Here is a 25,548-nt window from a genome sequence, read left to right as displayed (position 1 = left end):
GAAGCTATTTATAGAAAAATAATTCCACAATTCAACTTGATTATGGTTATTGATAGTTAGCGGTAAATTCCATTAAATGCAGTGAAGCTTACTCTCTGGAAGGAGATTAATGATTTTGGCATAAACTTACAAATGAACTGAATAATCTAATGTTGTTTAGTAATAACCGCTCATTTCCCCAAAGATACTAATTGAGTGTAGTTTATGATTTCAGAGACTATATTTTGAAGAATGAGTATCCATACCTTTCCATTAGCTCCTAATTCCACACCTTCAAGGCCAACTATGTCTTTCAAGCAAACACCTGCAGTAGAATGACATTGCCTTCCACCTTCTGTTTTCATATCTCTGTGAAATAAAACCAGTAATGCATATCCGTTTTAGAATTATGTGGAAATGCTGAATTTAAAAATGATCCTGTTTATTACCTCTATAGTTTTGTATAGGAGAAAAATGAAGAAGATAAAGAATGCAATAAAATAGCTTCAAATTCATGTAAAATTTCAATCAACGTCAGGAAATGTTTGAAAGAAATACAGAATCTGTTAATCCACAATTCACATCATCTGTTATCCCAGATGGCAAGATGGAGTTACAAACCCCACCCCCACTTGTAGCTCTTCGCTACTATATCTTGATCATCTTGGTTTTTGCAACCAAATTATAGTAATCTTAGTGGATTAAATAGATTACATTTTGTAACTGCAAAATGTACATTAAGATGCAAAAGAAACAAACAACAGCAAAAAATCAATAAAATGTCTACATAGTTGCAATATGTAGACATTTTATGTCTATTAAATGTTTTATTAAATTATGTTTTATTAAATAAAACATTTATTAAATGTTTTAGTATATACTTGAAAATAGAAAATGTTTTATTTTTACAGTAAAAATAAAAAAACCTTTTTAAAACCCCCAAAGAAATCCTGTTACATAGCAATACCATAACCATGAACTCTTCTAAAAGTTGTTATGAATTTAGGACCTGTATTGTGTCAATGCAGTTCTACTCACAAATATTTTCCATTTAGTTGAAGAAATAGCAAACACTCTTATAAAAAATTCATTTGTCCCCTTTATTGGAATAAATGGAGATATCTATGCATGGACATCTACAACAGGGAAACAAATGACCAGAAAGCCAACTCTACCGCTTACCTTCATGCAGCATTGTGATGCAAGTATGAAAGGACAGAGCTTGTGCTGTGACATCAAAGCACATGGTCATTATGCTACATTGCTGATGACTAATGACTCTTATGTATCTATGGCCAGAGGAGCATATATTGACTGGGTTCACAGATCAAGCAAAACCATGGTGTGAATTATTTTATTTTTCTTAGTGTTCTGGGCAAATTAAATGCCCAGACTCGTTTGCTATGTGATGTGGGGCAAATAAATTTAATATATAAATAAGGTTAAAAATCATGATTTACTGTTTTGTATGATATGTAAAGTCAGCTTACTGATAAAGCAAACTTCACCTTAGCATAAATCAAGCCACTGGATGAGATATGATTAAAAAAATTTAATTAAAGGGAGGATTGGTTAATTAAGGCCTCCTTAACCTTAGTTGTGTGTTACAAAGCAGCTTCATTCTTATGCCCATGGATAGATGCTTCCCTTAAAAAATCACATTTTACGTGTTCTACTGTCATCAGATTTTATGGTATACTTGAAAAACAGATCTCAATCAGGGGTGAAATCCAGCAGGTTCTGACAGGTTCTGGAGAACCAGTAGCAGAACTTTTGAGTAGTTAGGAGAACCGGCAAATGCCACCTCTGGCTGACTCCAGAATGAGGTTGGAATGGAGATTTTGCAATATCCTTCCCCCAGGAGTGGTGAGGGAATGGGGATTTTGCAGTATCCTTTTCCTGGAGTGGGAATGGAGATTTTGCAGTATTCTTCCCCTGCCACGCCCACCAAGCCATGCCCAGAGATCCGGTAGTAAAAAAATTTGGATTTCATCACTGATCTCAATCTAATCTATTTTATCATTAATGTGATAAAAGATGCTGGCAATTATTGTTAGAGGAAAAAGCACACACAAGGGAATAGGGAAACATTTCTTTTCACTCTCTAATAAAAATGTCCCCCTTCTGAGACTATTTCATACCTTATTCATTTCATTTGACTAAAATGCCACATGTTTTATCCTTAGTCCCCTAAATTTCTTTTAGGAAGCCATAGTATTACTTTCATATCTCTTAGTTGAATATATAATTTACTTTATGTAAGACTTTTTTCCCTTTTATTTCATTTATGAGAAGCTTAGAAGCAATAATTTATGCTATAAACAAACATTATTTGGCATTCGTTGTAGGAATTCTAGATAACATTAACATTAAAGCAACCATATACTTAAAACCATATGAAATATCTCTTAGTTTTACTTATTGCACAAAAAACGCTGCCCTGAAAGCTCAAAAAGTTAACCAAGTAAATATTTGTAAATACAACAGAAGGAAATTACAAGACAGTAACAACTTATCTGGAAGAAGCTAAAAAATTATTATTCTTTCTTTATTTATTTATTTGTTCCCCAAATATATACTATTTTCTGAAAAGTGACTTCTTAAAGAAAAAATTGTTATGTGGAAAATGTATCACGTGTTACGTGGACTGCTGGATATTAATGTTTCTTTTATTTTTGTATCATTTGAACTCAGGGAAAAACAACTACATCACATTTATTTCCATTCTGATTAAAATATACTTCAACTTAAACTGTGCCCATTTTGCTTTCATTTTTAAAATTTTAATTGTGAAACAGTGATACAAACTTGATTTATAATTTAACTTTTCTTGAATTAGATGGAACATGCTTGCAACAGGAATAATTCATCAGAATGCTGTTAAATATTCTTTAATAAACATTGCTGAGGCAAAAGTCAAGGCCTGGCTCATCATTCTAACAGTCTTCCTCTCATTGCCAATGTTTTTAGAGTTCCTGAAATTCTTTAGTTTGTTTTGTTTACTCCCCATTTCATCAAGCTTCTTCTTCATAATATGAACTCAGATTATCAGCGATCTAATTACAAACAACACCACATCATCAAGCAGGCAGTCAGAATTATTACTAAGATAATGTTAGGGCAATTCATCATAAAGGAATGTTTCCTAAATGATATTGTATGATGTGGTCTTCTGCCTTGATGACTAGAAACAGAGAAAGCTTGAAGAGCAAACTGGAGAAGGAAGAGAAAATGGTGGCTAAAAATGCAATACAAGTGCAAGGAAATAAAATTGTTCAAATATATGTTTTATTTCATCACCTGGATACAGGGTTGGAAAATTAGGTGCACTTTTTTCAGTTCAACCCTTCAATTTATCTCTTTAGTTATACAAGAAAGTTCATGTTTATAAATATGTTCTTTCTCTTATACTGTATACAGTGGTACCTCGCTACTCATTGTTAATTGGTTCTGGGAAGCGCAATGAGTAGTAAAAACGAGTGCCAAAAAACCACGTGACTTACCATGTGACCCATTTTTGGGCCAGGAAGGACTTCCTACTTCAGTCACTTTCGCAGCATGGCTGGTGTCCTGTCCATTCTCCATGGCCGTCCCCTTTTCCTACCTCAGTGTGTCAGGTACCAAACAAGTACCAGAACAACATTTTCAGGTCAAAATACATAAAATACCAAATTCAACGAGTTTTGAAGCAGTCAAGTACGAGGTACCACTGTACTAATGAAAGTTAAATTCAACAGCATGTCTTCCATGGACTGTGTGATTTCAAAATATTATTTTTAAGAAAACAATAACCAATAAACCTCTAGATTAGAGAGAACACATCGGTGTGATGTGAAAAAGAACACTGTTTAAAAAACATGGATTAGCATTGAGAGTGAACTGCTCTATAGTAAAAAACAAACCTGTATTTTTGTATTCCCCTTCTCTCTTTCTCTCACATACATATATCACATGAAAGCTATCCTTACACAGAGTGGGACAACTCACCATGACCAACTTACCACGGGGCAACTTGCCACAGGACAATTCAACAAATACAAAAATTACATTAATTTCAAGAGAACTATAGTCAATAATAATACAATCCATAAATACAAGAGCTACAATAATTTCAATGACAATGTGGTTACCAATAATAAAAGTAATTGAATGAAACAATGAATATAGCGTTGAATTGTCCCGCGGCGAGTTGGCCTGTGGCAAGTTGGCCATGAATAATTTGCCACATAAACAATATAAACAATGTTGTAAATTGCAGTCATGTGAACACAGGACACTGCAAACAGCTATACACGTGGAGCCGTTGCCGAGGCCTAAAATGTGATCATATGACTGTGGAGAGGCGGCCGTTGGAAACCTGAATCTGGGACATTAGTGCTGAGGCCCTGAGAAGATCTATGGAAATTTCAACAGTTGCTAAGCAACCAGTCTTAAGTTGAGGACTACCTGTATAAGTACATTATTATGTCCTTTCCTGTTGCAGAATTGGGAAACATCACTGTTCTAAAGCTAGTAGTTGCTTTGAGAGATTATTATCACCAATGATCAATCTTCTAAAGCAAAGAAATCTTAAATTACCCCTCTAAAATCTTCAGTCCAAATAATTACTACCTTCCACTTTCTTTCCTGGTTAATAGCTTTTTCACTGTATCAATTAGCAATTAAATGCAAAGAAGCAGTTAACATAATTTACAATTTGACTGGAATGATTTGTGGTCAAAATAACTACCCTTTTATAAAAGTACCTAGTTCCTGATCCTTTAACTGCACCTATTTTACTTATTTTACTTATCATTGAATGTTTGGCTTTATTTATTATTTATTTTATTTATTAAATTTATTTGCTGCCCATCTTATTTTGAAGCAACTCTGGGCAGCTTATAGCAGTAAAAGCATTAAAATAATAAAGGATAAATATTTCTAAAATAATAAAAAGGGAAATTACAATGAAAAATAGAATTATAGTTCAAAGATGGGGAAGAAGCAGGATGTGTGTTGGGAGGGGGAGGTAGGATTGCCCTTTAAGTCCTCAACCACATCTAGTGTGAAGCTCCCCCATGGGGGCCCCAAACCGTCTGGCAGAGCTGGGTGTTCAAGCCTTTATGGGAGGTCAGAATGGTGGAAGCTGATCTCAATTCAGAGGGTAAGTTGTTCCAAAGGGCAGGAGCCACGGCAGAGGTGGCAGAGAAGGCCCTTCTCCTCGATCCTGCCAACTGGAATTCCTTGAGTGCTGGGGCCCACAGCATGTTTCCTCTGTTGGCATGGGTGGTGCAAGCCAATTCCAGTGTAGTGGGACAATTGATATCCCCTTTTCCACAGAATATACATGGTACAGTATATGCTAACTCAGCACAGAACCAGCTGCTCTTTTCAGCAACTATATCAATGTTCACATGATAGCCATTCATGTTACACAGTACTGATTAGACTTAATATCTCATTTTAATCTACCTCATTTTATAAAAAAAGGGAGCAATTATTGTCAAATTGCAGTTCTAACTAATTTGCCTTCAAAATCTTTAGGAAACAGAGGCTATGACTGAGCTTCTTGTTAATCTCTATTCATCCTACGTGCTACAGCATATTTAGTTTTAGAAGAATAAATAATAAAATGCCTGAAAATCATCTGTTCTATATTTACATGTTTATTAAAAAAGTATATTTAATATAGTGAATACTTTTACTTTTGCCCTGCAATATAACCCCTTGTTGAATTGTTCTTCTTAAATATTCTTCTACTGAAGAGTAAGAAGAGATCCTGTGACAAAGCCAATTCATTTCTAATCTTACCACATCACTACTACTTCTTGCTTGATTACAATGGGCCCCTTCTAAGGAGACAAATCCCAAATGCTGCAAAGTAATTATATCTGTAGATGTTGTTTTTCTGTCAAAAACAAACTTTATACATTTATTCAAATGTATAGGCTGCCTGACTCTCAAATGACTCTGGGTGTCAACTAAAAACCAACTAATTAAAAAAATACAACTAGAAGACCAAAGACAAAGAACCAAACCCACAAAACCAAATCAAACCAAACTGGAGTTGTCTTCAACAATTTTCAGTTGGGCAGAGATTGTAATTAAGTTAAGGTATCCTTTTCCTGAAATGACAGCTGTGGCATCCATATTGTAAGTCACACTTAATGTATGCTCAGAAAAAAAACTATGAAAAAGTATACATACCCAACATGGCTACAATCCCGATATGGCAGCACTGAAAATATGCTGCAGAAGGATCTTCTGCCACTAATAAGGACTATTCTAGAAGGCAAACAAGATAAAGGATATGATCTAGAGTAGAATATCCAGCAATTCAGAATGATCTCATAAATCTACTTCTCATTCTTCTTTTTCTTTCATGTTACCCTTGCTTTTCCTGTCTTTGCTCTATGTACTCTACATGCCATTCCATCCTCCAGTTTTCCCCACAACAACATCTCTATGATGGTTAGCTGTTAGGTTAGCTGTAGGGTTAGCTCAAATCACCAAGTGGGCTTCTATGGCTGGGGATGATCATGTACCTGGCCCTGACAGGATCTGATACAACACTTGAACTCCTCCATGATCACAATGCCTGTCTATTATTTTGCTGTGGGCAAAGTATTTTCAAATGTCAAAATCCAACTTTCCCTGCTCATTTAATAATATCAGATGCAAGTCCAGGCATTATGAATTTGTAAAACACAGGGACAGCTCATCATCTCCTTTTGGAGGGGGCAGCCGGTCCTTTGAAAGAGTGTAGCTTTATCATATCATTAATGGGAGAAAGGGAGGTCTATTCTCTGTATTTCAAACAAGCACAACAACTGCAGAACAGAATATTGTGAACATTATTAATATGAGCTTTAAAAGTGCTATGTCTAAGAAACAATGAAAGTACACCGGGCAGGAGGTAAGAAAGAGAAGAAAGTAAGGACCTGGTCCTAGGTCAGGTCTCCATAAAACTTTCAGCAAAACCCCCCAATGAAACTGTTATATTTTTGTCTCTTTCATTATGTTTAAATATCTGACAAGGTAATCCCCAGGCAGCTACTAATGAGACAGCTGATTATCTTTTTTTTTAAGCAGAATGCTGTGCCAGAAATGTTTGAGAAATAAATGATTCTTTCTGCCCATGTTCATAAAGATAACAATAGGTAAATCCTGCTAAGCAAATGACAGTACAGATATTTAATAGCTAACCAAATCTAACATCAAGCAGATGGCTTCTCTATTTTGTGTTTTCATTCAAAAAATGAAAGCACTACAATTTAGAAGAGGCATTAAACTTACAACAATATCTGATATTCAAAGCCTCTTCAAACTATGCAATGAAGTATCAAAATATGCAATGAAATCGTGCAAAGTTTCTAATTGAGAACACAGGTGGCACTGTAGTAAATTACTACACAGAAAGTCTGCTACGTTAGATGCTAATCTTTTAGGAATGTTCATTTAATCCATAGGAATTGAACTTCATGAAGCATTAAAACTGAACTCTCATTCACCCTTTAGTTAACTTGGTATTACTCTGCACTGCTGATCATGAACTACATATTTTAATTGCAAGAAGAGTGGAAAAAATATAAAGCAAAATGTAAGGACAGCAATCAAGAGACTAGTCATGAATACCTTAATTAAAAATTATTATGACTATGATCATCACATCTGGACTGCAAAAACCTGTTCAGCGACTAGATGACAGTAAAGAGTAAGAATCTCTCTGCTACCTACTTTCGAGTTTTTTGAATGGTATTATGTTTACTCATAACGAAGTTCAATATATAACTGAAGTTGACAAAAGAAACCCAAGACATTACACTAGCCTTCTACTTATTAGAAGCAGTTGACCACAGGAAAGGATTTTAAAAAATCTTCATCTAAAGTTCTTTAAAGGGACACATACAATAGAAACACCACTGTGAATGTGGTACAGATCAAAAAGACCAAGTAGTAGGGAAGGAGAAATAGTTCACTATAAGAAACCCTGACAATTAAAACCAACCATGCTGGACTAGATAGGAAAACAATCTTTCTTTGTAGAAACCAGCCTGCCTTGTTATTACATAACAAATGCTATAGTTTCATTGTGAAATAATGCTTCTAAAGACCTTTAGTTATTAGTCATGTACAGAAGTCTATCCTGCTGCATAAGAGCTTTTAAACTGGCAATACAAACAGATAAAATAAGGAGGCAAATCCTTATTTCTAATGATTTGGAAGTCACTGCTGATTGTTAGTGGCTGAAAAGAAAGCCATTCAATTATTCAGATATTTTAGCACTGAAATAAAGATCTTTCACTCTTGCATGCCCAGCATCCATTTGTACACCATCAAATAAGTTAGGTGGTCATTTATCCTATCAATTTCACAACATCTCAAGCACAAAATAAGAGACACACATTCTTTACACAATTATTCCAGGCACAGTGTGCTCAGGCTTCATTTCCTTTCTATATTTAAAAGAACCTAGTCTTCAACTCCAATAAACTGGTATGCTCAGTCACTGAAATCTAACAGTAAGTTTCAAGACAACTGCTGACTGCATTGAAGAGTCCCATTGCCTATTATATTTCCTGGTTCAACTGTAATAATATAGGTTTTTATTACTTCTGTTTCTTATTATGTTGTAGAGCACACAATCTTATCAAAGTGTTATTGAGAATAATGATTCCTGTAATATTTCACTCCTGTAAATATCTCTTATTAGCTAGATACCTAGGGCTTTCGAAATAGTAAACTTGATTTCATGCAAAGATTTAATCTTCATATTACTATTGATCAAGCTTGTTCACGTACAGAAGAGATTAGCACAGCTACAAACTTCAGTAAATAAATTATATTGATAAAGATTAACAAGCATTTATAGTTGGTGAAACTGCAGGAAGAGATCTCAGTATCTGTTGCAGATACTTGCCACAAATAAAACTTTCCAGCTCATTTGTTCTATGGATGGAATACAGAAGATTTTAAACCATTACCTCTCAGGTTAGTATTCTGCAGTTGTATTGGGTTAGAGTTCCTCAAATTCCCAACCAACACAGGAGTGGCCATGATGGTTGGAAATGTTATATTTTGTGCTTCAATACATCTGGATAGACAGGCAGATAAAATGTATATTATTTATAATTTAGATTTCTATAAGTTGACCCACTCAGCATGGATTCTGGGCAATAGACTATTAAAACCAATGCAATAACCAAAACACAAGTGAGCTAACTTTAAATAACAGTTACATATAACAAGGCAAATAATGTACTATAAGCAAGGCAGATTATACATACAATGAGCACAAAACCAACCTATCTGGGTGCTTGGGGGAAAAGCCATGTTTCAAAAGATTATCTAAAGATTAGCAGGGTCGTGGCAGCCAAAACCTCTGAGGCAATGTTATTCCAGAAGGCAGAGTTCATAACAGAGAAAGCATGCTTTCTAGGTCATAGGAACAGCACAGCAACAATTTTTAAAACATGTAGCTCAGTTTGCTGATCAGCATACATTAATAATTCTGGATCAATATGCTTGATGATTTTATTTGCAGAGTTCTTCCATATGAAAACATAGTTTTGAATTTAGAATCCCATTTCTATATGCCCCACCCCACCCCCAATAATTTGTTCTCATTTCCTCTATTCATGTGTTATCCCAATTATATGGCATTTTTTCCTGCAAAATACCTGCCACTTCTCGTATCATTCTGCCGCAAATTCTTGATGAAATGAATCTTCTTAAAGTTCTTTGGTCTGGGTGAGCCTGACAGAGTCCGGCATCTAAAAAATAATGATGTTGAAAGAATTAAATTCTTTCTGTATAGCTGAATCTCTCAGCACAAAAACAAGAAAGCGATTATTCAAGTGACCTCTTCTCTATTAAAATTAAGGAATTTATAGCAATAACAGAATGTGGAAATAAAAAAACCTTACATTTAAAAAATAAAACAATGTATTTAAAAACTAAACATAAAACTTCTTGGATTATGCTATAGCTGTCTTTAGGAAAGCTGATTACAAAAGAATGCAACATTTTTTTCTCTCACAAGAATTTTCTGATTATGCATCTTAAAGTGTATGTTATAATTTCTGCTTCAAAATATTTTGGAGTGAGTGAAATTCTGCCTCATATAAATACCATAACTAGACACATGAGATTTTCCAAATATTGTTTCTGCCTCCTTTTTTTATTTTCCATTTGCAAACAAGATCTCAGAAATGGAATAGATTTGACATCTAAGGGAGTATGATGATATAAAGAATACTAATTATAACATTTATTTTAAACACCAACACAACTGCAAAAACTGCTTTCTTTTAAAGAAAATGTTACACAATATGTTGCTTAGTGAATAACCACCCATCCAAAGCTGTTCTTTGTACTTATATATATTGGCTTAGTAAAAACAATATTCTTGGAAGTGGAATTGTTAATTTCTGGATAGATTAGTTTATTTTTGTAGGACCAAAAGGAAATGTCTTTTATAGGAAAGAAATATTCCTATCGTAAGAACAGGAAATTACAGACCTAAAATAATTAGAGACAAGTGTTTACAAGATCCAATGGACAACTAAAATTAGTTATTTTCCTGTCAACATTCAGAATGGCTTTCTCTGCTGAAGATCTGGGGAAGGGAGAATAGCAGGTATGGGAAAAGTTATAAGACTTATGGGACTTTGCTCAGAGTAACATTTTGTGAGATGTGCAGCTACAGTATATAAATTTGATAAATAGTTGAAATTTATGTAATACTTAATTTTTTATATTTTATAAAATATATTTTTCTAAATATATGTTTATTTAAACAATAATTATAAACATTATTAATGTTGATTTACACATTTTTATTTTTATACAAATGGAGCTACAAACTGAACTGTAAGAAAATTAATTAGCATCTCTTATTTTTGTCTATTTAAGAGAAACTGGAGACTATTTCTGCTAACTATTTTGCTGTTTTTCAGTAGAAGAAAAGTTTAAGAAAAAAGTAATACTACTGCATTTTGATATGTAATTTGGCACTGATATGGATATTAGTCCTGAGTTCATGCATTTGAACCACAACTGATCACAAGATACACAAAACAACATAGAAACTGCATATCCCTTCTGGAGACTTTATACTGCTAATTATGCTTATTTCCATAATTCTAATTTGCTCTCCTTGTAGCATCTTCCTATTGCTCTTGGCAATCGCAATGGGATCCAATTAAAAGATACCTCACTGTGAACAAAACGCCACTGGAAGATTGCCTTAAATAAATGATATGAAATATTAAACACTATTTCTTTTGGCAATTATACACATATTTAAATTATGTACAATGATAATTTCATTCTTGTGAATGTGCAATTACTACTAAGAAAGTGGTACATTTTGTCATTTGTGTTTTTGCTTTAGGAGACAGAAAAAGCAGACCTTTTCAGTTCAGTTTAAACAATAATGAATTGATAAACCTAAGCCCATAAAGATGATATGGGGAGTTACATAATAATAGTTATGTATTTTTCAAAATACAGGAACTAAGAGAAGTGGCCTTTTCAAAATTTTCAACTGATGATTCTTTTTGCCTTTAATTTGAAACAATGGAAACAAGAGTTAAATTACTATGGCAGGTTGCATAATTAAAGCCTCCCCACAAAGGAATACTAAAAAAATAGAGGAGGCATTAAACTCAAGGATTTTCCCAGTTTTTCTTCAGAGAACCCGCCTCTCCCCACACACAATCTGGCTCCTGATAAGACAGATGTGCTACCCAGCCTAATGGATTAACACTTGTCTCTGTTTTAACTTACTTCAGCCAGTAATCAGCAGTTTATTTGGGAAAATTTTGGACCTTGGTTTTGGATCATCAAATAAAACTGCTGCTGCGTATTGAATCACAAGATTAAACCCCCTAGACAGATTTCCTTTTAAATAATAAGATACAGAGCAATCAAGCCTTTCTCTTAATGTGCTCAGTTTATTTTACCAATACAGATTCTATACCACAGATGGCAGCTTATGTCAAAAAGAGCTTTTTAGTTGAAGAATTTTCAGACAACGAAATCAATTCTTGATTATGATGTGCAGCTAGATTCTAGAACAACGAGATTTTGGTTGTCTTCATGTTTGTACCATGTTTCCCCGAAAATAAGACCCTGTCTTATATTTTTTTGAACCGTGAAATAAGCGTTCAGCCTTATTGCCATGCGCTCGAAAGCCTGATTGGGCTTATTATCAGGGGATATCTTTGTTTTGGGGAAAACAGGGTATGTGCATGTGCTTCACACGTTTGCTTGTTTTGTTTTCTCTCCCCAACAAAAGTGAAATGACTGTGTATGCACATCCATACAGAGACAGCCAGGAACATCTTAGCTATATTCCCCTACCCCTTTCTGAATAAAGCAGATTAATCAGAGCAGTTAGCTCTGATTAATCTCCTGCCATAGTTTACATAGTGTTTGGCTCAACTGCTACACAAATAAAGAAACTCATGATGTAGATTACAAATTCTATATGTATACATCCATTGGGAACAGATTAGAAGTATTAGCAATAGCAATAGCACTTAGACTTAATACTGCTTCATAGTGCTTTTACAGCCCTCTCTAAGCGGTTTACAGAGTCAGTATATTGCCCCCAACAATCTGGGTCTCATTTTACCCACCTTGAAAGGATGGGAGGCTGAGTCAACCTTGAGCCTGGTGAGATTCGATCTGTCAAACTGCAGGTGGCAGTCAGCTGAAGTAGCCTGCAGTACTGCACTCTAACCACTGTGCCACCTCGGCTCTATAGTATTCCTCTTCTTTGCCAATAATATTTGATTGTATAAATTATCTTTGTTTCTGGTTGGATTAATATTTTTTGGTTTTTGCTTTCAAGTGTTATGGACAAAAGTCATTTAAAATAGTTTTTAAATTATTGGCCAGGGAAAAGTCCAAATTGCACTTCAAGAACTGTTTTCTATATCTTGTGCAATTCTATTTCCATCAAATTCTTTTTTCCATGAAGGCCTTGGAAAAGATATTCAGATGCCAGATTATCTCTTTATCTACAAAGATAAAAATTATGCAAGCCATGGTATTCCAGGTGATATTCTATGGAAACAACTGCACGATAGGAAGAGTATTGACACTTTTGAATTTTGGTATTAGAGCAGCTTTCCTCACAGAAAGTAAACAAATGGATCATCAAACAAATCAAGCCACAGTTCCAACTTGATGCACAAATGATCAGAATCAGATTATTCTAGTTTGGACATGTTATGCAAAGACCTAGTTCTCTAGAAAAGGCTCTACTGCTGGGAAAAGTGGAAAGAAAGAAAATAGGATGACCAACAGCAAGATGGAGAAACTCACTTACCATGATGATGGGTACACTGTTAAAACACCGGTTAGGGATAGATTGTTATTTAAAAAATCTATGTAGTTGCTAACAGTAGCCAATATCTTGATGGCACATAATGATTCAATCTACTCATTATACAATGAATCAATTAATCAATCAATTACACCATACTCTTGGTATACAAAAATGAAAGTTTGGAAAATATCTTTAGAGGCCCTGGCATGTTTATATCTGCAAAGATCAGTATTATGCAAATAATAAGTTTCTCTTTCATACAAATGAAAATTGGACTTTGCAGAAGCAAGATAGGAAAAGTATTGATGCTTTTGAACTTTGAAATTGGAGAAAACTCTAGAAAATATTACGGACAGCCAATAAAAGAAACAAATGGACATTGAACATAGAATCACCCTGGAGTTTACCATTCAAGGCACAAATGATCAGGCTTAAAGTCTTACAGTTTATAATATGCTTATTGCATAAACAGCAACTTAGTCTGTGAGAAAAAAAAACTCAGAAAGAAGCATTCAAAGTAATTCAAAGAAACTCTACTTTAATTAACTCACTATGAATGAAGACTTGAAATTCCTTCTACAGTTTTCAAAATCCTGTCTTTACTCCAGACTGTGTTAAATATACCTCACTGAAAACAGTACAATGCTCCCATGATGTTGCTCAGTTGCAAAGCATTTGACATATTATAACAACCATACTAAATAAACAAAAACTGACAGGAGTGTAACAGATAGGAACAATCTTCTTCTATGAGGGCTTTGTGAGTTTGTAGAACTCTTGTTTCCTTATGTTTTTTTAGTCTTCTGAAGTTAGCATAAGAAAGAGATGAGACAAAGTAGCCCTTTTTTCTTGCTGTACAAATTATAGGTGATTTAAAAGAAAGTAGCCTGAAAATTGCTTTTGAAACATAAAACATGATTAAATGAGCAAAAAAGACCTGTTACTCAAGGAGATGCTTAGTACTTCACATATTCTTAGTTTATATTTTGATAATTAGAACAAGGTGTGATTTAGTAAAGCTGGCTTCAAATTAAAGATGGAGTAAGGAGAGAATATGTAAGTATTTAATTGCAAAGTCCTCAACACATTTTTTTCATAAATAGGATAGGCTTAAAGTCTAGAAAGAATCTGGAAACAATAAACATGTTACAAAAATGTGGATTTATAGAAACTTGAAAAGGAAAGCCAAAACATCTTAATTAGAAGGTTAATTGGAAGGAATACCAAATTGACATGGTCTCTGCAAATGTTAGGTTCTCTCTTACAAGGTTTTAGGGATATTTTTTGAGAGATACTCCTTAATCCTATGTAAACCACTTGTAGTTGCAATATACAAATTGGGCAACTATATCTTTTATTTACTTAATTAAACATAGAAGCCACCTGACTCTGGATGATTTGGGACATCTTACTAATTAGAAAGTAATAAAAAACTGAGACAAAAAAAGAATCACATACACCCAGAAAACATACAATATGCAGTAATAAAAACAACAATGGGCTCAATTTAGCCCCAAGTTTGAGACACTAACCAAGTCTTCAAGGACTTCTGGATTACCTTCAGAGTGGGAGCCTTATGAATTAACTGAGTAAATTTATCAATAAATATTCTGGTGCATTTAAAAGCATTTGACAAAGTGTCCACTAAAAACTTTTAAGCTGATTTAGCTGCCATGGGATAAAAAACAAATCATCTTAGGGTTCTTAGCTAAAGAACAGCAAAGAGAAAATGGACGTTGGTCTTACCTGATATGGTCTTACCTGATACGTCCTTTCTCTGTTAGGAGGAAACGGCAGTCAGGCTGGGGAGTTGCTCTGTCTATGCGTATGACCGAGTCTGTCCATCAATTTAGCTCCACCCTGCTGTGCCTCTCCAGTTATGCAGCGAGGGCGAAGGCGCAGACTCATGAGACGTGTCTTCCTGAAATGAGAAAGAACTAGAAAACCACCCACCCTGCCCAACACCCTGACCGGATACAGCAGGGTGGGGCTGACTGCCGTTTCCTCCTAACAGAGAAAGGATGTATCAGGTAAGACCAACGTCCATTCTCCTGATTGGAGGGAAACGGCAGTCAGGCTGGGGACAAACCAAAGCTCCATGTCCGCCAGGGAGGGTGTACTCCGGTTCCAGCTCTCGTCAAGCCTGATGAACCGCCTGAAGGACCCGTCTGCCGGACGAAGCGTCGGACAAAGCGAAGGAGTCCACTCTATAATGCCGTATGAAAGGACTAAGGCTGGTCCACGTGGCGGCCCAGCAGACCTCCTCAAGTGATGCCTGGGTGGACCAAGCAGCCGAAGTGACGGCACTCCTGGTTGAATGAGCCGTGATGCAGCGTGGCACGGGCACATCCGAATGGCGGTAGGCTAGTGCGATAGTGGCCCTGATCCACCGACCCAAAGTGGGTCCAGCCACAAGGGAACCGATGACAGTGGGCTGGAAAGCGACGAAAAGTGTCTCCGTCTTGCGGATAGGAGCCGTCTGGGCAATATAGATCTTCAGAGCCCTGCGGATGTCCAAGGTGTGCCAGGAGCGTTCCAACCGATGGGACGGATGGGGGCAGAAATTTGGGAGAACGAGTTCCTGGGCCCGGTGGAAGGTAGCGTTCACCTTGGGCAGAAACGCAGGATCGATGCACAGAATGACTCTGTCATTATGAAAAATACACAGGTCCCCTCGGATGGATAGGGCCACCAGCTCAGAGATGCGGTGAGCTGACATGATCACCACAAAGAAGGAAACCTTCAAGGAGAGAAAGCGAAGGGAAACCTGGCAAAGAGGGTCGAATGGAGGAGACATGAGGGCATTGAGGACCCTGTTGAGGTTTCAGGTGGGGAAATGATGAATGACTGGGGAACGCAGGTTAGCGGCTCCCCGGAGGAAGTTCCGGATCATGGGATGCCTGGAGAGGGTTTCAGTTGATCCGCATGCCAGGACAGAAGTGATGGCGGCAACCTGGCGGTGAAGGATGTTTGGTGCCAGGCCCTTCTCGAACTCTTCCTGGAGGAAAGTTAACACGTGAGTGATGGTGGCTGAGGTTGGAGACACCAAGCTCTTGGAGCATGAGGAGAAGGAGCACCACGTGGCCTCATAGATACAAGTTGTGGAGGGACGGCGAGCAGTTTGAATGGTGATGACCTCCGGCGGTAACCTGGCCACAGTCAAGATGAACTGCTCAACCGCCAAGCAGTCAAGTGAAGCCATGTGGGATCCGGATGGAGTAGAGCCCCCTGAGTCAGGGTTACCTTGGAGTCCGGGATGCGCCAAGGAGGCGCTACAGACAGGGACATTAAATCCGCATACCACGGCCGTCTGGGCCAATGTGGAGCGAGGAGAATGAGCTCTGCCCTCTCGTCGAGCAATTTCCGAATCACCCTGGGGATCACAGGGATGGGACGAAATGCGTAGAGTAGTCCGGTTGGCCACCAGCTGCGGAGGGCGTTCGTAACTTCGGCCCCCGGCATCGGGTACCTGGTGAAATAACAGGGAACCTGGTGGTTGGCCTGGGATGCAAAAAGGTCCAGCAAGGGAGTCTCAAATCTGGCAGCTATCTCCTGAAAGAGGGATGGAGGGATGCTTCACTCCCCTTAGTCCACAAGGTTCCAGCTGAGGGCGTCCACTTGGACGTTTGCAGAGCCGGAGATGTGGTCCGCCTTGATGGAGGTCAGGTGCATCTTGGCCCAGAGACCCAGCAGATGGGCCTCATCCATCAGGGATCTCGAGTGGGTGCCCCCCAACTTGTTGATGTGGGCCTTGGTGGTGGTGTTGTTCATGAGGACCAGGATGTCCTTCTCCTCCACTCAGTCCTGGAAGTGAACAAGTGCTGGGCGAATGGTCCGCAACTCTAACACGTTGATGTTGAGGAAAGACTCCTGTGCCAACCACTGACCTTGAGCCATGTGATGGAGGAGGTGGGCGCCCCAACCCGTGAGGCTGGCATCTGTGGTGAGCTGGAGGTTCCCTGTAACAGGTGCCCCGAGAAATGGTGCTCGAGGTCCACCAGTGTAATGACCTCAGAACTGGGAGTTGCAGACGGACGAGCGAAGGGTCCCGTTTGGCCTTTTGGAATGGCAGCAGGAGCCACTGAAGTTCCCTGCTATGTAAGCGAGACCACGGTGTGATGCCAAAGGTAGACACCATTTTGCCCAATAGACAGGAAAGGGTTAAAACAGTCGCTGAACCAGTGGTAAGACATTTGAGTGCTAAGGAAGGAAGGAAGGCTGTCCTGACGATCGGGAGACAGGGAAACCATGGACAATTCAATGTCAATAAGAGCCCCAAATGAAGAATGCGGGTGGATGGTGAGAGGTGACTTTTGGGCCAATTAATAGAAAATCCGTGGGCCTGCAGAGAAGCTAGGACAGAGGAGAGGTCCCTATATGCTTCAAGAAGGGAAGGAGAGAGAATTAAAATGTCATCTAAATAAAATTGGATTCAGATAGGTTGAGAATGAATGTGGCCGATAACAGAGGCCATAATTTTCGTAAATACTCTGGGCATCGAGGAAAGGCCAAAGGGGAGGGCCTTATATTGGTAATGTTGATCCCTAAAACAGAAACGAAGGAATTGGCGGTGAGCGGGTAATATGGGCACACGGAGGTAAGGCTCCGTTAAATCAATGGAGGAAAGAAAATCCCCAGGTCTGACGGATTCAAGAATTGAGGAAAGGGATTGCATCTTAAACTGGCGATATATTATGTACCGGTTCAATGATTTAAGATCTAAAATGGCCCTCCAACCACCTGAGGACTTCTTGACAATGAATAGGCGGGAATAGAACCCCTGACCTTGTTGGGAAAGGAGAACAAGCTGAATAGCCTCGATTTGGAGTAGATGGTCAATTGTGGCGGAAACAAGGTCTCGTTTGGACCTGTCGTGGGAAACTGGGCAGGAGAGAAACCGCGGGGGGGGGGAGAATGAAATTCTAAGGACAGCCCAGAGGAAATGGTGTGCAGGACCCAGGAGTCATTGGTGGAGGATTCCCATTGGGTAGAAAAGAGGGACAGCCGCCCGCCAATGGGAGGGGAGGAGGAGTGTCTATCTAGGTCTCCTGGAGAAACGCCCCTGCTCCCCGCGAGAGGAACGCCTAGGTGGGAGTCTAGACCCCTGTCTGACCTGAGAGTCCTGCTGTGATCTGGAAGCAAAGGATAGTTGAAATCGAGGTTGGAAAGAGGTTGAGTCGGAGGCCCGAAAGGACTGGTACGTAGAGGGAGTTGATTCCCCTCATTAGGAAGCAGGAGGAAGGACCTTGCGTCTGTCCCTCGTTTCAACAAGGAGGAGCCGAAGAGATTGCCGGCTGAGTACGGAGCAGAAGCAAGTTGCCATTTACTGCACATGTCCACCTGCCAATTGCAGAGCCACAATAGGCGGCGAGAGGTAATGGTGGAACCTAGAGCTCTAGCGGAAAATCTCGTGGCGTTGAGGGTTGCATCGGCTGAATATTCGAGAGCAGCCGAGATTTTATTCAGGTCCTGATGGGACCTGGAGTCAGAGAGAGGAAGGCGAGCCTGGAGCTGTTTAAGCCAGAGTAATGCCGCCCTGTTGAAAAAGGACGCCGAAGTTGATGCCCTTATGGACCAGGTGGTAGCGAGGTGACCCTTGAGTAGCGTCTTCTCAGCTCGCTTGTCCTCTGGCAGGAGAGAGTCCTCGGCTGGACCCGTGGGATGAGAAGTATTGGTGAGGGCTACAATGGGAGAGTCTACCGAGGGAGATTGGAGAATGTCCGCTAGAGGAGCTGCAGAATTGAAGAGTCGTTTGTCTAATCCGTTGGGCCTGGGACCAGTCCCTGGAAGAGCCCATTGACGCTGGAGAACATCCGTAAACAGCTTAGGAGCCAGTATGGTCTCTGGATCAATGATGGGTTCCGCGAACATGGCAGATGTGGGGTCATTAAGAGAGGATGTCCCAGCTGAAGAAGGTGGGTCTCCCAATCGAGTAGTGGCTATCGCTTTGAACAGGAGGGAACGGAAGACCTGAGGTCTGAACAGGCCAATGAATGAGGGCTGGTCTGGACCTAAGCCCTCATCATCAGGCCAGGCTTGTTCCTGGAAGTCATCAACCTCAGAGACAGAAGCTTGGTCCGCTGATGATTGGGATTCGATGTGATCCTGTTCGGACAGAGTGTCCTTCAGATCCCGTGAATGGTTCTGTTGAAGGGTGCATGGAGCTGTAGGTACAGGGCCGTGTTGAAGGCACTGAGCCAGGCTTTGTCTGATTGCTCTAGATATAATGGCCTCCAAGGAATCTGCCATGGTAGAAGGAGGTGGGGCCTGAGCTGGTGGTGGAGCTGCTTGAATTGTTGCCGTATCCTGGTCCTGCAATGATAAGGCAAGGTCAGGAAGCGTCTGAAACATCAGCTGGCTGTCCGAGGCTGGAGCGCCAGTTGCAGAGGCCCATCGGCCCGTCTCTCAATCGCGGCAAAAAAATGGAGAATTTAACTCATAAGAGGCTCCAGAAGCCACCGCCAAGTCTGAATTGCCAATGGTGAGAGGCCTGGATGCAGGATTCGCTAGCCCTCTGGCTATTAGAGCAACTGATGGCTCTCGGCGAGCGGCCGCTTGAGCCGAGGCAGGCTGCTGGGCAACGGCCTTAGAAACGCAGCCAAGGCTCACCTGAATGTCCAGGGAGTGTAGACTGTCAGGCGATGAAGAGCCTGCAATGAGTATCTACCAGCTGGTAGATACAAGCCGATCCCAGCTGTATTCGGTGCAGTCAGAAATGCGCAATCACTGAGGTAAACTCAGAAAGCTAGAAGACACGTCCTGTCAGTGTAGACCGAGTCGAATAACTGGAGAGGCACAGGAGGGCAGAGCTAAATTGATGGACAGACTCGGTCATACGCATAGACAGAGCAACTCCCCAGCCTGATTGCCGTTTCCCTCCAATCAGGAGAAAATAAATGATTTATTTTTACACGGAAGGGAAGTAAAGGGTAGGGTTTCAACTGTACTAGAACTATACTGTTGCTAATATGTTATCTAGAATTAGGAACTAGCAATGAGTTGGTTAAGTCTACTGATGAAATATGATGGTTAAAACCAAAAGAGACAGCAAAGTATTCTAAAACTTCGTTTACCAATCTAAGAGAACTGAGATATATAACAGGGCAAAATACCTCCAGGCCATAAATTTCTAAATATGGTTAACCCATGCATTTGAAAGGCTAAAGGGCAAAAAATATCCTAGCAAACTAGGTAAAATTTATTGCAGCAAGCAATTTTCCTAAAACCAGCTTCCTCAAACAGTAGCGTTTCTTTCTTTAACATGGGTGGTCAATTTGTGATTCCACAGCTGTATGAGCACAAAATCCTTTTTTTTCCAGAAGTCCTGGAGTCTCTTGTGATTGTGAGGTTGAAAATACACGGGCCAGTTCCCACCAACAAGAGGTGGGAAATGCTAGGACAGCTTTAAATCATAAAAGGCTACCCACTCCTGAGCAATAAAAGCTACTTTAATTTTCTCTTAATCTTTTCCGAAAACTTTAATTTTTCCTAACCCCTGAAGGGAAGGCAGGCCTCTCTTGGTTTACCTCATCTCCAAAACATACACTTTCCCAACAAGATTTGTCTACTATCATTTTTTTTATCTCTTTTGGTGCCCAGTGACAACTTTTGCATTTTTTGGTGCTGGTTCTGAGTTAGCACATCTCTTTTATATTTGTGATTGTTTTGCTAATAGTAAGAACAAGATTACTGCTTGTTCTGACTATTAGCTATTTAGCATATTTGAGGTTCCTTTGAAGAAAAAGAATATGAACTACATCTTTAAAGTTCATGACTAACTAGTAGTACCACTCACTTCTTTTATCATACAATTAAGAACCCAGATATGCCTGCCTTGAGCTTTTCCATTTAATCATCTTGCCTAAGAATACAAAAATATGCCTAGTAGACCAGAATGGATTTTGAGAAACATCACACATTGAAGGATTTTGTTCCCACACTACAGTAAGTTACTGCACAGATCACTGTTAGCTTCAGTGAATACAAACTGCCTCTGAATTCCTATTACATAATATGAGAATGACAGAATATATACAGTATAAATCAGAAAAAAACTCACCTCCTTAAAGGAGCATTTTCCTCAATGTCTTCCAAAGTCTCCAATGAAGATCTCTGGGAAATTAGCCGACGTCTCTCAAGGGAAAAAGAAATAAATAGATTAAATTTTTGAAACTTATGCAAATTGAGAGAGTTTGGAATGGCAACAGCTCAGAATGGCCATAAAGTGGCAGACATGCTATTAAAGATGTAAAGTACTAACAAAACAGTACTTTTTATTCAAACTGGTACTCCTAATTCCTCTATTTTAAAAGGGTTATACTTCAACCTATTTTAATATAAAATCATAGATTTTTTTAGAAAAAAATCTAAGATGACATTATTTAGAGATAAACCATTCTAGAATGGTCCTATAATAGGATACATCCAAGTTATACATGCATGTTACAGATCTTAGAAAAAATATAAGCAGACTGGCTAATAGAAAAAATAATAAAAGATTTCCATGTCGATAAATTGTTCTTCAAAAAAATCTCCTGTTTACAATCTGCCAATCAAAAGGAGCTCTGTGTGCCTGCCCTCTCTCCTCTTCTCTGCCTTTAGATCCTCAGCCTAACTGGTTTACATAGTATGATTCTGGTTTAAAGTTCTGGGTGGAGGAACATATTGTTTTGTGCATTAATCAATGCAGGTAGCAAACAACAACTGGGTTAAGTGAAGTGGTCGCTAAGTGAAATCACAATTGTGCTTACAATCAAATATCAGTTTTCTGTTGCTTTACAGACCTATGAACGTGGTAAATGCGAGGATTGGTTACTTTTTCATTACCACTGTACAAAATGGTTGATAAACAAAGCTAAGTGAGGACTATCTATGTTTCTATTTCACACATCACACTAAACATGCAGATCAAATTTAATTAGCAATAGATATGAAACTATGTTCTGCATCTGCACACAGCCTCCTTCTAATTGGGAAAACAAGACAGAATTAGGCACTAAAACTCAATTATAGGTAGTCCTCGACTTACAACAGTTCACTTAGAGACCGTTCAAAGTTATAATGGCATTGAAAAAAGCGACACGACCATTTTTCATTGCAGCATCCCCATGGTCATATGATCAAAATTCAGATGCTTGGCAACTGGTTCATATTTACGATGGTTGCTGTGTCCTGGGGTCACATGATCACCTTTTTCAACTTTCTGACAAGCAAAGACAATGGGAAAACCAGATTCACTTAACAACCGTGTTACTAATTTAACAACTGTAGTGATTCACTTAACAAATGTGGCAAGAGAAGTCGTAAAATGGGGCAAAACGCACTTAACAAATTTCTCACTTAGTAATATAAAATTTGGGCTCAATTGTGGTCGTAAGTTGAGGACTACCTGTAGTTGTTCCAAAGAGAAAGCTCTTCTAAAATGTTGGGGCATGTAAATTGTTAAATACCCTTCTATCTGGGAGGCGATTTGTGTTGAGCCAGCCACTTCAAGGACATATAAGGAATGCAATATCATTTTGGGCAGCAATATCTAAGATCTGTGGTTTTAATTTTTCTCAGTCTTCTCTGATTGGATTGAGAATTGGTCAGAGAATCCATATTGTGAGATGGCATTTGAAAGTTGGAGAGTCCAAATACAAGGAGACCTATTAAGTGCCTTTGAAACACAACTAGAGTAATTTATCCGGCTTTATAAATAAAGTCTTCACCTAGGAGTTGAATAATTTCAACTACTAGATGATTGTGTATAGGGGATATACCCATCCCTGCCCTTACTGCTGGAATTGGTTTGGATTTATACTACACCCCCAAAGTGTATTTAAGAAAAATTGAGTGTATCAGTTCCAATAAGGGAATATTTATATACCCCTACAGTTCTGCGAGCACCATATGTAATCATTGAAACTATGTTGTTGTTGCTTATCATTTATGACTGGAATTAGGGAACCAGGGTGAACTAAAATATGTAAAGGCCAAGCACACTGTTTCTTGCAAATGCTGAGGAATCAATAAATTATTTTAAAAAATAGTAAATTATATGCTCTGACAGGTTTGCCTATGGTCCCAGGAGAATAAGACTGAAATTTACAGAATTAGCCATTGCTAATATTGTTCTTAAAAATCTTATTAAATTTTACATTAAAAAGCTGATGTTTATTTAATGATGCTTGGAGACCTCCCGGTGCCTGGAGGCCGTACGGATCTGGATTGGGAGAAACAGGCTCAGGCTCAACCCATCCAAGACCGAGTGGCTGTGGTTTCCAATGTCCCGATATAGTCAGCTGGTGCCATCGCTGACTATTGGGGGAGAATCATTGGCCCCCATGGAAAGGGCTCACAACTTGGGCGTTCTCCTGGATTCACGGCTGTCTTTAGAAGAGCACTTGACAGCCGTGACCGGGAGGATTTTTCATCAGGTTCGCCTGATCCGCCAGTTGCATCCCTTTCTAGATCGGGACTCCCTACGCACAGTCACTCATGCCCTCGTCACCTCTCGTCTGGACTATTGTAATGCTCTCTACATGGGGCTCCCCTTGAGGTGCACTCAGAGGCTCCAACTGGCGCAGAGTGCGGCCGCGCGGGTGGTTATGGGAGCGACGTGGAGTTCCCATGTAACACCTCTCCTGCACGAGATGCACTGGCTCCCGGTGGTCTTCCGAGTGCACTTCAAGGTGTTGGTTATCACCTTTAAAGCGCTCCATGGCTTAGGACCTGGTTATCTACGGGACTGCCTGCTACCACCAATAGCCTCCCACCGGCCAGTACGCTCCCACAGAGAGGGGCTCCTCCGGGTGCCGTCAGCCAAACAATGTCGACTGGCGGCCCCTAGGGGGAGAGCCTTCTCTGTGAGAGCACCTACGATCTGGAACGAGCTCCCCCTGGAGATATGGAGGATCCCGGATCTGCGCACCTTCCGTCGCACGCTTAAGACTTTTTTATTTCATCAAGCTGGCCTGGCCTAAATCTTCTCCCCTTTTTAAATGTAAATTTTAATTTGTTTTTAAATTATGGGGTATTTTAAATTTGTTCAGCCAAATTATTTAATTCGTTTTAGTCTATTTTAAATTTTTGTATTTATGTGTTTTTATTCTGTGGCTGTTCACCGCCCTGAGTCCTTCGGGAGTAGGGCGGTATAGAAATCCCAAAAATAATAATAAATAATAGATAAATGTTTTAATTTAAACTGCATCATCCCAGTTTCTTCCTTGCAGTTTCCAATTATTCTAAACTTGAAAAACAACAAAGATATAATGTCAGCCTATTCCCAAATTCCAACAAGTACACATGGCAGTCTCAGCTACATCATAAACTGCAGATGATGTTATGCCAACAGCCAGATTTTTTGCATAAATTATTCAAGTTTCTATATTGCTATTTCCTGATTTGCTCTTTATAAAAGTATTTTTGAGAGACATCCAGAACTAGAAATTAACTGCTCTTCTTTTAATAAAAAAATAGTAAAAAGTGAGAATGTTGTTGAACGGCAATCTAGGATATCCTGGTTCTTGAAAATGATTAAAATGTAGGAAATTTATCCAATATTTTACATAATACAATATTCCTTTACAAAATATTTGCTCTCATTCATACAACCTTGGCTTAATCTTTGTTTAAAGTTGAACCATTTGCTAAGTTTTCTATTTATTTTTTCACAGATGCTTACTTTCCATGATATACCATTCTTATCTCATTCAGCAATCAACTTTCAACTCCCTACTCAAGTAAAACATCCCTTAATCCAAGCCTAGCAGCTAATTTACATTATCTCAAAATCACAAATACAAAGCAAACTTTCTCTCTCACATTCATACATTTCTTAAATATTTCCTGAAGATAAAAATTGGTTTGCACCCATCCTGCCTAAGCTTGATTTTTTGCTTATTTTAACTTCTTGTTCCCTTTTGATCAGAATTCTGCCAAACAACATTTTCATTCATACAATAATCTAAAAAATAATTCTTCCAGATCCTTAAATGTTCTTTGTTTTCTTTACTACATTTTTGCAACAATGCTTCCTCTCAATATTCATTATACAATAGCTTCCTTACATTCTTTCTTTTAATATAAATAATCTACAAATTCATCTACATATTTCCTTTTTTGTTTTTCCTTATTCCTGATCTCTTTTATTTCATTAATCTACCCAGCAGTCTTCTTTGGCATTTGGTAAGATAATTTTTTACTTCTCTTCTAAGCAGTTACCATACCCTATTTCCTTATAGCTATTTTTCATTCCTCTATGCATTAAT

General features: G+C 38.8%; 1 protein-coding gene across 2 annotated transcripts in view; it reads right to left on the bottom strand.

The window, feature by feature from the left end:
* CABLES1 (Cdk5 and Abl enzyme substrate 1) overlaps window positions 1-25,548 on the bottom strand; it is a 56,597-nt gene that overhangs the window by 10,748 nt on the left and 20,301 nt on the right. Inside the window, exons 2-5 of one of the 2 annotated variants that reach the window (XM_034429597.3) lie at window positions 21,357-21,428; window positions 9,639-9,731; window positions 6,166-6,243; window positions 246-348 (exon numbers count right to left, since the gene is read on the bottom strand). In XM_034429597.3, coding sequence (XP_034285488.2) covers window positions 246-348; window positions 6,166-6,243; window positions 9,639-9,731; window positions 21,357-21,428 — 346 coding nt within the window. The remainder of the gene's footprint in view (window positions 1-245; window positions 349-6,165; window positions 6,244-9,638; window positions 9,732-21,356; window positions 21,429-25,548) is intronic. The other variant, XM_034429598.3, reaches the window with a different exon arrangement.

This window comes from Pantherophis guttatus, chromosome 3, assembly GCF_059756535.1.
Source record: "Pantherophis guttatus breed Tessera chromosome 3, ASM5975653v1, whole genome shotgun sequence".
NCBI classification, from domain to species: Eukaryota; Metazoa; Chordata; class Lepidosauria; order Squamata; family Colubridae; genus Pantherophis; species Pantherophis guttatus.
This window is presented reverse-complemented; position numbering and strand designations above follow the sequence as displayed.